Source organism: Pocillopora verrucosa, chromosome 13 (assembly GCF_036669915.1).
Source record: "Pocillopora verrucosa isolate sample1 chromosome 13, ASM3666991v2, whole genome shotgun sequence".
NCBI lineage: Eukaryota > Metazoa > Cnidaria > Anthozoa > Scleractinia > Pocilloporidae > Pocillopora > Pocillopora verrucosa.
In genome coordinates this window covers 9,176,800-9,190,144 of record NC_089324.1, presented here as the reverse complement: position 1 = coordinate 9,190,144, position 13,345 = coordinate 9,176,800, and the positions used below count along the sequence as shown (strand labels likewise).

At 38.3% G+C, this 13,345-nt stretch overlaps 2 protein-coding genes across 8 annotated transcripts; one reads left to right on the top strand and one right to left on the bottom strand.

Annotated features, from left to right (window-relative positions):
- Window positions 1-544: 544 nt before the first annotated feature.
- Window positions 545-7,307, bottom strand: LOC131773895 (uncharacterized). 7 transcript variants are annotated; one of them, XR_009339370.2, is made up of 6 exons: window positions 6,564-7,307; window positions 5,631-5,718; window positions 4,943-4,994; window positions 3,840-4,219; window positions 2,231-2,295; window positions 545-1,279 (listed from the first exon to the last, which is right to left on the bottom strand). XR_009339370.2 is itself a non-coding variant. In XM_066160158.1 (6 exons), the coding sequence occupies exons 4-6, from the start codon at window positions 4,166-4,168 to the stop codon at window positions 1,227-1,229; spliced, it is 447 nt and encodes a 148-aa protein (XP_066016255.1). In that variant the 5' UTR covers window positions 4,169-4,219; window positions 4,943-4,994; window positions 5,626-5,718; window positions 5,854-6,062; the 3' UTR covers window positions 545-1,226. The 7 variants fall into 7 exon arrangements, 6 of the variants coding, with proteins under 6 accessions (XP_066016255.1, XP_066016252.1, XP_066016256.1 ...); XM_066160158.1 differs by lacking the exon at window positions 6,564-7,307 and adding an exon at window positions 5,854-6,062 and having other exon boundaries at window positions 5,626-5,718; XM_066160155.1 differs by lacking the exon at window positions 6,564-7,307 and adding an exon at window positions 5,854-6,062.
- Window positions 7,308-7,727: 420 nt separating this feature from the next.
- Window positions 7,728-10,541, top strand: LOC131773894 (frizzled-5-like). The gene has a single exon (XM_059089871.2). It carries the CDS (start codon window positions 8,113-8,115, stop codon window positions 9,739-9,741), a length of 1,629 nt encoding a protein of 542 aa, XP_058945854.1. The 5' UTR covers window positions 7,728-8,112; the 3' UTR covers window positions 9,742-10,541.
- Window positions 10,542-13,345: the final 2,804 nt, after the last annotated feature.

The window sequence follows — 13,345 nt, the reverse complement described above, 5'->3', positions numbered from 1 at the left end:
GTGGATACCACAGAAACAAAGCCCTCCTACGCAACAACTAACTGTTAAATTCCGCACTGCATAAATAAGATCATATTGTATATAAGCGATGGTAAAGATCTATTCTCTATTCTGGTATTTTCTCCATAATGTTTGGTATATGTAGATGAGAAAGAAATAAGATAAGCTCTTGACTGATCCACCCTTTTGATTCACAATCAATGTTTTGGCCTCTGACCTTTGGCCTTCTTCAGGTGGGATATACAAGTTAAAAACACATCTTAACCTAAGAGAACACTATAAGAGAGATTATCTAAGAGGCCTAGCTCATTTTGGTAACACCCTGTTTTGAAGGATTAATAGTTAGGCTCATGCCTTTCGCCAATGGGCTAAAACTCCATGGCTAAAGGGTGGTTGAGTGCCAAAAGCAGTGGATTGAGAAGGTGACTAATTGACATTTCAAACACCAGCCTGCTAGGTTTTGGCTTAAGGGTGGGGGAGGAGTTTTACAAAATTCATCTTCACTCAAACAAATGTCCATAAATCACAGTTTTGCAAGGGAAAACTTCCTCTTCCACTCATCAAATTTTATTGATACATTTGTGACTTTAGAAACTGACAATGATCATGAAATGGCTGACATCTTTAGGGCAGACAGGCATAAAAATTGTTTTTAATGTAACTTTGAATCCTGAGATATCCTTATTTTGCACCAAATTTCAAAAGAAATAGGAAAGCTTATTTAGAGTTAACTTCTTGCAAAGTCCCATGCTGTTATCCTGCTTGTAAAAAATGTTTTCTTCTAGTATTTACACACAGCAAAACATTGAAACTTAACAGGCATCAACAAAAAGTTTTGCTTGATGCCTGTTTGTCATTGACAAAGTGACTCCAGATTATATCTCTTATCATTGGTTCAGGAGGTAACCTGAATCCCAAATCATTGTTTTGTGTTCTTGGGAGACCTGTGCTTGTATATGTGTCAATCTTTCAAGCTGACATGTTTTACATCCTCAAAAAAGTTAAATCTTTATAATTTAAGGAACAACTCTTAAGCATTATTATTGTATATAAAATAAAACCCAGGCTTCACATCCTTGGCAGTTCTCCTCTTTATGTTTCTCAAGTTACCTTAGTTAACTGTTTGTTTACTTAAACCATTCACAGTCTTTTAGCTTGGTTTGCACATCTTGCTCTCCTTCACAGTTCTTAGAGGACAGTCTTGACTGAGTACTGTAACTCACCTCTTATGAAGACTGCTCCCCAACTGAGTCACCAGAGATTCTCCATTTTTTACCAACTACAATTAGAGAGAAAAACGAAAGTTAACAATCACTCACCAGACTACAGGTAATCAGTGGTGGATATTTATTGACATTTATGTAAATAATTGTTTTTGTCCATGCAACACAAGAACCAAAAAATTAGCCAAAAGTTAACTCTTAATGTGTGATTTTGTTTTTTCAGCTCCCTGGAGGTGAATAGTACTTGCTAATCACTTCAATCAACCAACCAATCAGTATGCAGTTTATACAAATGGAAAATGCTTCCAGTAGTCTTTGTCCTGACATACACTTCACACATTTTTAAAACAGTCCTCCTATGCGATTCTCTTTGTGCAGAAAGTTTGGAAACAAATCCATGAACTAGAATTTCCTAATAGCTTCTAACCCTTTAACTCCCAAGATCTCATTGTTAATTCTCCACTCTAACTGCTACACATTTCCTTGTAAATTGGTTATGAGAACTTGGTGCTAGATGAAAATAGCAGCTTCTACCTGATAAGTTTGAATATTCTCATTACCTGTTTGCTGAATATATGTATGGATATTGTGGGGAGAAGTTTTATGCTAATCACTCCTGGGTTAACAAATACTCTTGTGGATTAATATTTCCTTCCCCAATTCCAGAAAAGTTGAAGCACTACCAAAAACTTTTGTGTAAAAGCAGCAAAAAACTCACTGTTACAGTAAAAAAAAAATCAACTTCAATACTCCAAACTTTGCAGAGAAACTACTCTGCTGCGACTAGTGGTTTAACTCCAGTTTTGAACATCGTTGATGTCATTTGTGTGATCAGCAAGGTTAGAGACAATAGACAGTTGTGGTAGATTTGTTAACTTTTTCATGGTAATGATAAAATTTTGTGGTTTTGAAGTAACTCCTCCTCTAAGAAAAGGCTTTTAACCTACATTAACAACTTTAAATCAATACTGTAGTGTATCTAAAAGAATGATAATAGCCTCAATTACCAGAAACAAATGATTTAATGGCCACAAATCCTATCAGCATTGACACAACTGCTATAATAGCCACCCTGAAAATAGATACATATTAAATAGTGTAACAAGTTGGTGTTAATAGCAGAGCTTGCAGAGCGTAGCCCCATTATTGAATAGTAGTAACCCATCAAGCCAAAAAAACTTGGATGTACAACCGTACGACTGTACAAGGTGCTACTTTTAACATGCGTGGTCAACTGTGCTGCAGGCACCCCAATGCCTTGGCTTTGTCCAATAGTCCAGTGGTCAGTGCACTGGGCTCTGAGTTGGATGACCTGGGTTCTAATCCTGGCCAGGGCAAGGCGTTGTGCCCTTGAGACATGTGGAAAAAGAAATGCAAGCTCCACTTTTAGGCTTGGCTAAATCTATATATTGGTTATAATTGTAGTGAAGTTTATATGCTTTATGTTTCTCTTCTCTACATAAATATTTTCACTGATTTTTGCCAAAGCCAGAATTCCCTGAATGTGGGAAAATCATATGAATTATGAGGAGATTTTATGAAAAAAAACTTCTTGATTGTTTTCTATGGGAAAGTGCACTTCTGTAGTGTATTTTCTTAGAAAAGGTTCTGTTGATGGGGGCCTCGAGTTCCTTATCTTTTCTATTCAGAGAGAGAAAGACTGAATTGTAATAGTATAAATAACCCTTAAAAACATGCTAGAAGAATTTAGGCTCAACCCAAACTGAGAGGCTTTTGTTGGCTGGAATGGCTTGATGTGACTTTCAAATTCAAACCACTCAGAGTTATAAAACTAACCTGCATACTTGTGTAATTCAATTAAGTTTAGTTACCAGAAAACTTATCTGTGAGTTTAAATGAAAAGACATAATAACCAATTGCAAATTTCCCTGGCAAACTGATCTAAGTTTTATGAAACAAGTAATTAATAATTAGATTATGAGCTCAAGATTTCTATCACATGATAGCTGATGAACAGAAAGCCCCCATCAACTACCAAGCATAGAAATTCAGAGTAAACAACCAAATAGTTTTAATGTATAAATCTTCTAATATTTCAAACTTAATAAGAACATTTCATGGTTTTATTTATTTTGATTACAAACTCCAACTGTTAGGCTATGCACTTTACTCTCTGTCTATTACAGAATACAACTGTAGATAGTAAGAAGTGTCACCAATCAGATTGCAGCAATTGTGTCAGAATGCTAATGCATTTACACTACAGCTGACCTATAATCAACTATTCTTCATCAAAGTGGAGGTGAATAGAGGTGGATATTCACCAAGCTGCAAGCTGAGGTGAATAGTTGTTTCAGTATATACCATAGAGAAACCATATATAACTTATAAGTCGTTCTTGAAGAACAAGGGGTAATGCAACTAGAATTACAAAGTGGTGCCATGATCTGTAAATAAGTCGCCCTGCATCCTCTAGTTTGGCCAAGTGTTAAACCATGTTAAATAGTAGGGGCTGGGAATACACATGTCACGGGTCGTCATTTTTGAAGGTAAACCTATAACCAAGACGGGGATACATTTTGCTACTACACCGGCGTTAACCCTGGGGAAGTCAATGAAAAGTGCCTTTACAATTAAAACGGTAAGCTACGCTACCTTTTTTCACCCTTCCTCAGTAAGGATGTTCTTTCTTGTGATCTCTGCCACATTTGAATATCGACATTCTTAGAAGGCTTTTTGGCTGCAGTAAGACTATTGGCATCGCTGACACTGTGCCTCATGCTAGATGATTCACTTGAACTTTTTTCTGAACTTCTTAAAATACTCTGGATATCAACCTTTTCCTCAATGGCGCTCTGCTTTTTTCTCCTTAGAATCTTATGATGATAATTTCTATTGTAAATGGCTGGCCTTCGGATGTTCTTCGTAATCTTGTCTAAGCTGGTTGACTGACCTCCTCTGAACAGTTGAGTGAAGGTTGCCATTTCTTCAAAAGTAACTAGTATCCAGTCTTACCCAGTCGTCGCTTCATGAATCTGTGGTAGGAGTAAAAAATCGAAAAGCAGCAGGTTAACACCGAAACAGCAAATTCCAAACCTATTTACCCAAACTTGTAAAAAACTGAGACCTAATAATCGATTATTTATTGCCACTCTTCTTGAAACCTCTTCAGGTCAGGCTAGCTGTTTTGCGCCATGTGGTAATGACCACAAACGTTGAAGGGAAGGAGATATATCTTATTGTTTAAAGACTGAGAGGGTCAAACCAGCCCAATTGGCAGGTGTTAATGTAGCAAACCTTTTGATTTAAACCTAACAGAAGAGTAGTGGTAAAAATTCCTGATCTCAGCTATCCGTTAAATACACGTTACGTGTATTCCTCGGCAGACTGATAAAAATAACTGATCAAATCTCAGCTATCAGTTGAGCCTGGCGCAGGGACTGAACATGGGAGTCTTATGCACTATTCAATGCACTTACTGAAAAGTTAACAGAAATAGGAGAAAGGAGTGACGGAGTGATAGACGAAAGGAGTGAATTTCGGGTCATAAACACAACTCGGTGGTGGCTTTGAGAGGCAAGTGATATACCCTCATAGACAAATCTTAAAAATTCGAAAAAGAATACTTTCACTAAAGCGTCATAAATTCTTTCAAAGTACAAATACTTGGAAATGGACGTCGCTCGAATATGGGAGATGAGAACAGTGGCAATTCCAGTAGCAATGGGGCTCCTGGGGTAATAAGAAAAGATACTCACAAGCAAATTGAAGAAAATCCAGGAAACAATTCTAACGGGAGCTGCGCTCATTCTAAGAAAGTGAAAGAACACTCCTATGGCCACTTAGAATCATGGTTTGGTCTCGGTCGTAGATGACTGTCGCAGTCAAATTTATTAATATTATTGTTATTATGATTATTGTTATTATTATCATCATTATCATTATTGTTTGCAAAGATAATAGTAATTTCTAGGTCTGTTCGCCCTCCTATCATTTGTACCGAGGTATCCAAGATGCGAGGTGTGTTGCTCAGGACTGGTATTATATCTTAAAATGCGACGATTATTACAACGTGCGAAACCATGTCAAGCTCGCCGAATCAAGTATATGAGATATGTCCCACCTTAACGAGTTGAACCCCAAAATTTTCAACGTGTTCCTGAGCCATGTTTTCTTTTTAGGCCCCTTCACATGACCCCGGGTTACTTGTAAACTAGCATTTGATAAATATTTTTAACAATTGATCGGTTGGTTGTAGGTATTCGATAGATCCACTCGAAAGGTGATTCGACCACAGTGAGTCCTGATTCATCTCCGGGAATTTTAAAAATGAAGTGAACTAATACCATGAAGAAACAGTAAATTTGATGGTCTAGCAACGGACATAATCATGCTCTTGTATCGAGTTTAATACACAGACAAACCAGGAAGCTAATTTGACCTTACAGCGCAATTGCACCGTCCCTCCACGGACACCTCGCACTCGCGCGGCTCTGTTGTATTTTCCAAGAACGTGAAGTCTGACTGTGGACTCCTGAAGATGCCAATACAAAATGTAACTTGAAATTAATCCCAAAAATCTCAAACTTTAAAAATGATTAATGGTTAACGGTCAAAGCTTGGTATGGGAAAGTAAAAAATAAAAGATACGGGATTTCGGATAACTTACGGGAGTGAGGGAGGTATAAAGCACCAGTGATCCGATGACTTCAAAATTCACACTGTGATCACTAATTCGAGGAAGTATTGTAATCCGGATTCAAGCGGCGCTTTGCATTTAACACCAATTTTTCAGTGGATTACAGTTATTTGTGCCAATTGGTAATCTTAATAATAATCGCTTTCGATGGCTAGGCCCTCTTCGACTATTCTAGAAATGCTACATTTAAAAAAATTGAACCCTAACAGATATTGGTCTTCAGTGATTGTCTGTGCAACAAATGTTTCAAATCTGGCTAAGGTGGATCCAATAGAACAATTTTGTCATTTGGTCACAGCAAGACATTTGATTCGACCCCAACTAATCGAGTTGTTGAAGAGATTTATTCTTTGTTTAATTTAATATTCCTTATCTAAGATTGTGAAAGATTTTCTGAGATTCAGCGATGCATTCCGTATTGCTGTGCGGTATATTGGTCTTTAAAATGCCGCCTCTGATAATATCGAAAAAAAAACATTAAGCCCAATAAATTAACGTATTACATCAGGCTTTTTAGCGTTTCTTTGTTGTTTATTTCTTCTTCCTAACATCATATTCTGTATCTTTGTTGCTGAAGTACGGAGGGCGGAGAAACCTTTCTCGAGGCCCCATTGTCATGAACGCTTTCACATTTTTTGTAACAATAGAGAGGAAATTTGTAAGACAAAAGATTTACTGACCATAATTATTGACGCCCTGTCTCGCTGTCGCCTTGAAAAGCCCTAATAATCTTGTAAAGACGAAAAATATAAACAAGTTATGGTTAACAGAAAAGCGCATATTTCAGCATCGAAGCGAGACGGTCCACTTGAAACGAACAATAAAATATAAATAATATCAAAATATGAGCTTTTCTAAGATTTAAAATTTGGTTGCCATTAAACGTTAGTAAAGTTGCTGTAGAACGTAATATTTACTGTTAATGTTTACCGTTTCATTGAGTTTGAGTGTTTACTTTGATGAAAGGATTTAAATGGTTGATGATGCCGATAAATACTGAATATATACCGTGAACATGGCCAGAAGAGTTTGCTGTTTTCCGTGGAAGCTAGTTTACTTAGTGCCCGCCAGACTCTTTTATTCCCGCGGTAAACATACGTTGTGGCAAGAGCTTTCAAAATTTACATCGGATGAGAATCTAGCATAAATATTTTGGGACTCAAAATATAGGAAATTCTTACTCGTGAAGTTTCCTAGATTGTTTTAAGGCCGTTCAGAGAAAATCGGAGTTTCCAGCACAAATAAACGAAATTGAATGCAATCATCATTTTTTCCCTTTCCCATCCGGATACACGAACGAAAGAAAAACCTATTAAAAGACATGTCAGAAGTTCTTTAACGCTTGCAAATGGCCTTGCACTTTTCATTAGCGTCACAGGCATTGTCAGTTTATTAAACATTACTTATCACTTCTTTTCGGTTCCCTCCCAGTACGACAGTTTCTTCGATAACAATCAATGTTTCTTTTTGTGGTGAAATCTATACATACTAAACTGAGTTTGTCTACTTGGACGTCATTTTCTCATGCAGTCTAACTTGAACCAAGCTGAAAGTTGTTTGTGCCTGTCTAAGAATGGAAAAAAAGAGAGAATTGCAATTATTTAATTTGGAGCGATATTGTGTTGAATATATGGAGTAAGTCCTTATCGCTGCCTGTACCTCAACCCTTTTGTTCGGCTGTCATCGCTTTGCTATCGTGGTGTGTTAATGGCGTAAGAGGCGTGATATATAGTGCGCGTGAGAAAAGATATGCAGATCTCGAAACATCCAGCCAATAATCCGTGAGCAAATATTTGCTAAGCCTAAGCCTTAGAATATTTGCATTTTGTTTAGAGGGCAAACATCGCGCAAGACGCCAAGTGAAGCTACCGAAAAGCGGTTTACACCAGATCAAAGGGCGCCTTGAGACAACGCCAAACACGAGAAATATCTTTTGTGGAAAATTTCACAACAAAAGCTAGATGAACCGAAGAGAATAGGACTGATGAAGCGCTAATTTCCAAGGAATTGCGTTTCTTTTGCTAATGGCTTTGGCTTAAAAGTTCCATTCACTGATGTGCGAATTACATGCCACAATTCACTAATGAGAGAGCCTCGCTCGTTGATTGGTCGCTGTGTGAATCTGTCAATATCGCTAATCTAATGACAAGGGTGACATGCAATCGACTAAACACTGACAAAACACCTCGCTGAAGCCAGAATGAAATCACTCTTAAAATAGCGGGCGCAATGCATGTAACACGCCGCATCGTGTATGTAGCTTTGATATTTTCTAGCGCGTTCTACGTCGCTCTCAGCAGAGAAAGGAAATGTGAAAAGATCAAGATACCTTTGTGTCAAAGTGTTGGCTATAACTTCACATACATGCCAAACATGTTCAACCACGACACACAGGAAGAAGCGGCGCTTGAAGTTCATCAATTCTGGCCGCTAGTCGAGATCAAGTGTTCGGCAGACCTGAAGCTCTTTCTGTGCTCCATTTATGCTCCTATATGTCAGCCGAACTTTAGGAAAGAAATTCCCCCATGTCGATCGCTTTGCCAGCAAGCAAGGGAAGGTTGTGCGCCTCTTATGCGCCAGTACGGCTTTTCGTGGCCCAAACGAATGAGATGCGAAAACTTTCCTAAATTTGGAAATAAGATATGTGTAGGAAAAAACGAAAGTACAACAACTCCGACGTCAACAACAGCTAGAACAACAAGTGCACCGATATCGGCGAAAGGAGGTGATTCGGGCAATCAGGCGGTCAACTGTTGCTCTTGCAGACCGCCGTTTGTGTCATTAACTGACGAAAAACTTAAACCGAATTTGCGGGACATTTCTACAGGGGGTGTCCCACACTGTGTTATGTCTTGCAATAAAACGTACTTCTCGCAGGATCAAGAAAACTTCGCATCGTTCTGGATTGGACTGTGGGCTGTCCTGTGTTTTATCTCTACCCTCGTAACCTCGCTGACGTTTCTTATCGACATGCAACGGTTCAGATATCCCGAGCGACCGATCATTTTTCTGTCCGTCTGCTATTGCTTTGTGGCTATAGGTTACATCATTCGCTTCATCGCCGGATACAAGAACGTGGCATGCGATTCTCAAGGCTTGATGAGATACGAAACATCAGGACCGGCCGCATGTACCATCGTTTTTCTACTGATTTATTTCTTTGGAATGGCATCGTCACTGTGGTGGGTCATATTGTCCTTCACCTGGTTTCTCTCTGCTGGGATGAAGTGGTCAACAGAGGCCATCACCAACTATTCACAGTACTTTCATGTGGCCGCATGGCTTGTTCCAGCGATACAAACCATCGCTGTCCTAGCGATGTCTACAGTAGATGGAGACCCAGTCAGTGGGATTTGTTTTGTCGGAAATCATAACCTTCAGAGTTTGATCGTTTTTGTTGTTGTACCCCTTCTCGTGTACCTGGTGTTTGGGACGTCCTTTTTAATAGCGGGTTTCTACTCATTGGTTCGTATTCGGAAAGTTTTACGTATGCAGACTGATAAACTGATCAAAACTGATAAACTTGAAAAGCTAATGATTCGCATCGGAGTCTTCTCTGTCTTATACACTGTGCCCGCCACTATTGTTGTGGCTTGTTATTTTTACGAATTTGTAAACAGGGAAACCTGGGAGAGATCCGTGGTGTGTGCGGATTGCAACAATGTAAATCAGGTTCGACCGGACCATTCGGTGTTTATTATCAAGTATTTCATGGCGTTGGTTGTCGGCATCACGTCGGGATTTTGGATCTGGTCTGGTAAGACAATAGAATCTTGGAAAAGATTTTGCAATCGACTACTTGGCAACACACAAGCACGAAGAGAAAAGGGGGAAAGAACTGTAACGGCCACTGTTTGAATAAGCTGACTAAATGTTTGTTTTAATCAGAAATATTTAATACCTGCCGGCCCACTCGCTTGAACAAACCATCGCTAATAAAGGTCTTTTGAATGCACTGTTATCAGCTTATTCGGCCATGAAGTGCATAGTATGCCAAACATTTACCACAGAGCAGGCTAAAACTGCCAAACGAAACAACTTGGGAACGCTAATCCTTCCGGACCATTCAAACTGTATAAAAGTACACGTATGGACCGAAGGAAAATGAAGCACGCTTGAATATTACGTTAAACATTCATGATTGAAGACAAGTAAAATTTGCATAGGCTAATGGATTAAGTTCTTTTTTAAGTCATCCCTGGACGCTTTCAAACGTGATTTTAAAGCAAAGAACTCAATAGAAGCATTTTAATTCATAATTCCTTGGGAAGTAATAAATCCAAACATCTGCGGTGATTACAGCACCAAGCTTTTAACCATCAGACAGCTGACTGAAGAGTTCGCAAGCAAAAAAGAGGTTTTGTAGATACGCACTGGACGTTAGCAATCTTTTCAATAGTCTAATTATGGTGCTAATTAAAGGTCCCAAGAGGGGCGTCCACCTAAGGCTATTAACGCCAGATCATTCAGCAATACGCTGTTTAAAATAAGTTGAGCTGGAGACGACGTTGTTTACAGGTTATATTTTAGATAAGATAATATATTTCTACCGGCAGTTTATCCTAAACAAGTCGCTTCACGAACCAGTCTCGCTAGTTGAAAGTCTCAATGCAAGACAATAACGTCCTAGGTCACATTAAATATCTAAGATTTTTTAACCTATAGTGTCTGTCATCTTTCTACTAAGTGAAATCCCGAAGACTAAAATTTGAGGTTCATGTCTCAACAACAGTTAACTTTAGTAGCTCGGTTGGTGTGGAAACAATTAGTAAAGATGTCTGCGTTTGCCTTGCACATGACAAAGCACTTAACGAGCTCTACGAAAACAAAAGGTTGAGTTGTGGTGGCAAATCCAACCCACTAATTAGCAGCCAGTTCTAACAGCACGTATCACACACCACCCACAGCTATTAATCACTGTCTCGTCAATTTTCTTCATCAGACTTGAAGCCTTGAACATGTTTTACAACTCAAGCTCGTGGTATTGTTTACGAAGCATCAAAACGTCACGACCTTTTAGTTTCAGATAACACAAAATTTAATATGTTTACTTTTAATGTAACAGAACAAGAAAGCGTGGGAGTGATGATACATCGCTACTGTGCACAACGGTTTCCGAGTTGGGCTCAAAGCGCTAACATCTTGAAGGAATCTTCGTGATTAGACTGCGGATAGATGTCAGTAAACCTGATAACAAACTCACGACAGCGCTCCAAGTACTTCGTTATGTAAATGATTTCGATTTGATATCTTTGTCACTCTCCTTGAAGCACGTAAGAATAGTAGTTATTTAGCTGAAATTCATAGTTTATAAATTCGATTGACGACAGTGACAAAGTGCCTCAATAACCCGTAAAATCGGTCCATTATGCCCGATTATCGAACCATGGACTCAGTTATGCTGTCAAATTATGTCACAAAATATGCAAATGTAACCAAGCGTATCCTTCGGTCATATTGACTTCTGCGGTATATTTATAATACAAGAGTATTAAAATCATGTATAATCTGTGCAGGAATGTGTTGTTTCAACAGTAGTCGTGTTATCTCATTCAGGGAATCATTCACGCAATTTCAAACTTTACTTTCTTTTCAAAGTACGGTTTTTTTCCTGTTCTAATGAGGTCAGACTTTTCTAAGATAGTTTGGAACAGAAAAGTATTATCTTCACAATTTTCGTCTAGAAATCGAAGCTAACCGTTGAAAGTTGAGCTTAGCTTATTAAAATAAAGCTTCCCCCTCCACCCCGGCCAATGAACTGATCGAGATATTACATTGATAACCCAACAGCCGGCTTAGAATTCTGTTTTCCTCTTACTCAAGCGGTGAGGTGTATCATCTCTTCAGACAACAAATCACGAGGTTAGTGATTTTTCCTTCGTGGGGGAGTTACAACGTAACAGGAGCATTGGAAGACTTCTTGGCTTCAAATATTGGTTACTTATTAGACCGTTAAGTAAGTTAGTTTATCTGTCGCCGGCTTAATGCTAAACTTGGTTTAAATCCCCTTAAATGTCACCCTAAGAAGCTTCTCTATCCAAGGAAACACCGAGTGAAAATGACACGCAATGTAAGAAATTTTAAACCCGCCGCTGATAGACTTGTTTTCTAAGAACGCCATGGCATGATCACAGAATGGCGTTTACTTTCCCTGATTTATACAGTTTTGGAAGGGGTATATCGTAAAATGGTCCTCACAATGAGTCGTGATGAAGAAAACAATCCTTCCTTTGAGATACTGAAAGATAAGAAGGTTTTGAGTACGGATCGGATTTGGACCTTTTTCAACTTAGTTAATGCCGTCAGATATGTCTAACACATAAACATGGTTGTCTCGTAGACTTGAAGGCCTTACGTTTAGTTGTTTTCCGCCTTCGGAACGAAAGTTCATGGACATACGATTATGAATGGTAATGTTTCAATTTTCCTTGGGAAATGAATAACCGTTTGGTGATTTATTTAAGGACTGAGGAGAAATTACTTACTTAGCCATAAGCTTAGTAAGAATTGATACACATTACATAAAATAACAAAATGTGAATGACTGTGATATGAAGAAGGAGTCCGAATCAACAGTCACAAGCGTTCAAATCATTCCGAATGACAAAAAATTGAACCGAACATACGTTGCACGACTAACTTTATATATCCTGGAGCGTCACCTTCAGCCTCGAGAGCGGTCAGTTTCCATATTGTAACTGTTAACGAGATTAAAGTCTATAAAATGAATAGCGACTTAGGAAAACTACACCGCATCCACGAATTATTATTGGAATGACCTAACCTACCGGACTGAAACCACACCTTTATAATCATTCTTTTGCCACCACTGCTACTGAAGATAAGAAGTAAATCACACATTTAAAAGGGCCAAGTTTGTATCGTAAATACTAAAAACTTCATGAAATTTAAATTGAACTTCCTAATCGACTATGATAACTAGTAATTTAATCACTCGTTTAATTAGGTGCAAGCAATAAATTTTAACTAGCTTGCGATTTAACTTTCCACAATTAGCATAAAACGACTGTTACGCATCGTATTGTTACACGAAATATCTGTTTGATCAAAGCAACGCTGACAGTTAAGGTGTATAAAATGAGCTGCCAAGAGGAACAAAACGGAGCTGAAAAGACTCGCAAAGAAGCCCTGAGAGAGATCATGTGATTGTTGCTATTATTGTTATTACATGTAATATTATTATTGTTAATGTTACCATTATCGTCATTATATCATTGCCTCATCATTATTCCTATCATCTTCTTCATCAACATCGTCATAATCATATTTGCTACTATCAGTTAACATTATATGAACGTTGCAATTATGTGGACAGCAGACCTCCTTAATATATGGGAGTTGACTGCACATTGGTTTTCACTAACGAGATGAACAGTTTGCATTTTTCTAGAAGCAATAATAAACTTGTCTAAATCACAAGCAAAACAATTGGCAAAAAAAA

Bases quoted from the DNA above. Each gene is read 5' to 3' on its own strand.
- LOC131773895 (XM_066160159.1), bottom strand. From the start codon at position 4,168: ATGGCAACCTTCACTCAACTGTTCAGAGGAGGTCAGTCAACCAGCTTA. The intron at 2,296-3,839 runs GTAGCGTAGCTT...ATCTATTTTCAG, and splicing joins CTGAGGAAGGGTGAAAAAAG to GGTGGCTATTATAGCAGTTG. The intron at 1,280-2,230 runs GTAATTGAGGCT...CTCTAATTGTAG, and splicing joins CATTAAATCATTTGTTTCTG to TTGGTAAAAAATGGAGAATC.
- LOC131773894 (XM_059089871.2), top strand. From the start codon at position 8,113: ATGCATGTAACACGCCGCATCGTGTATGTAGCTTTGATATTTTCTAGC.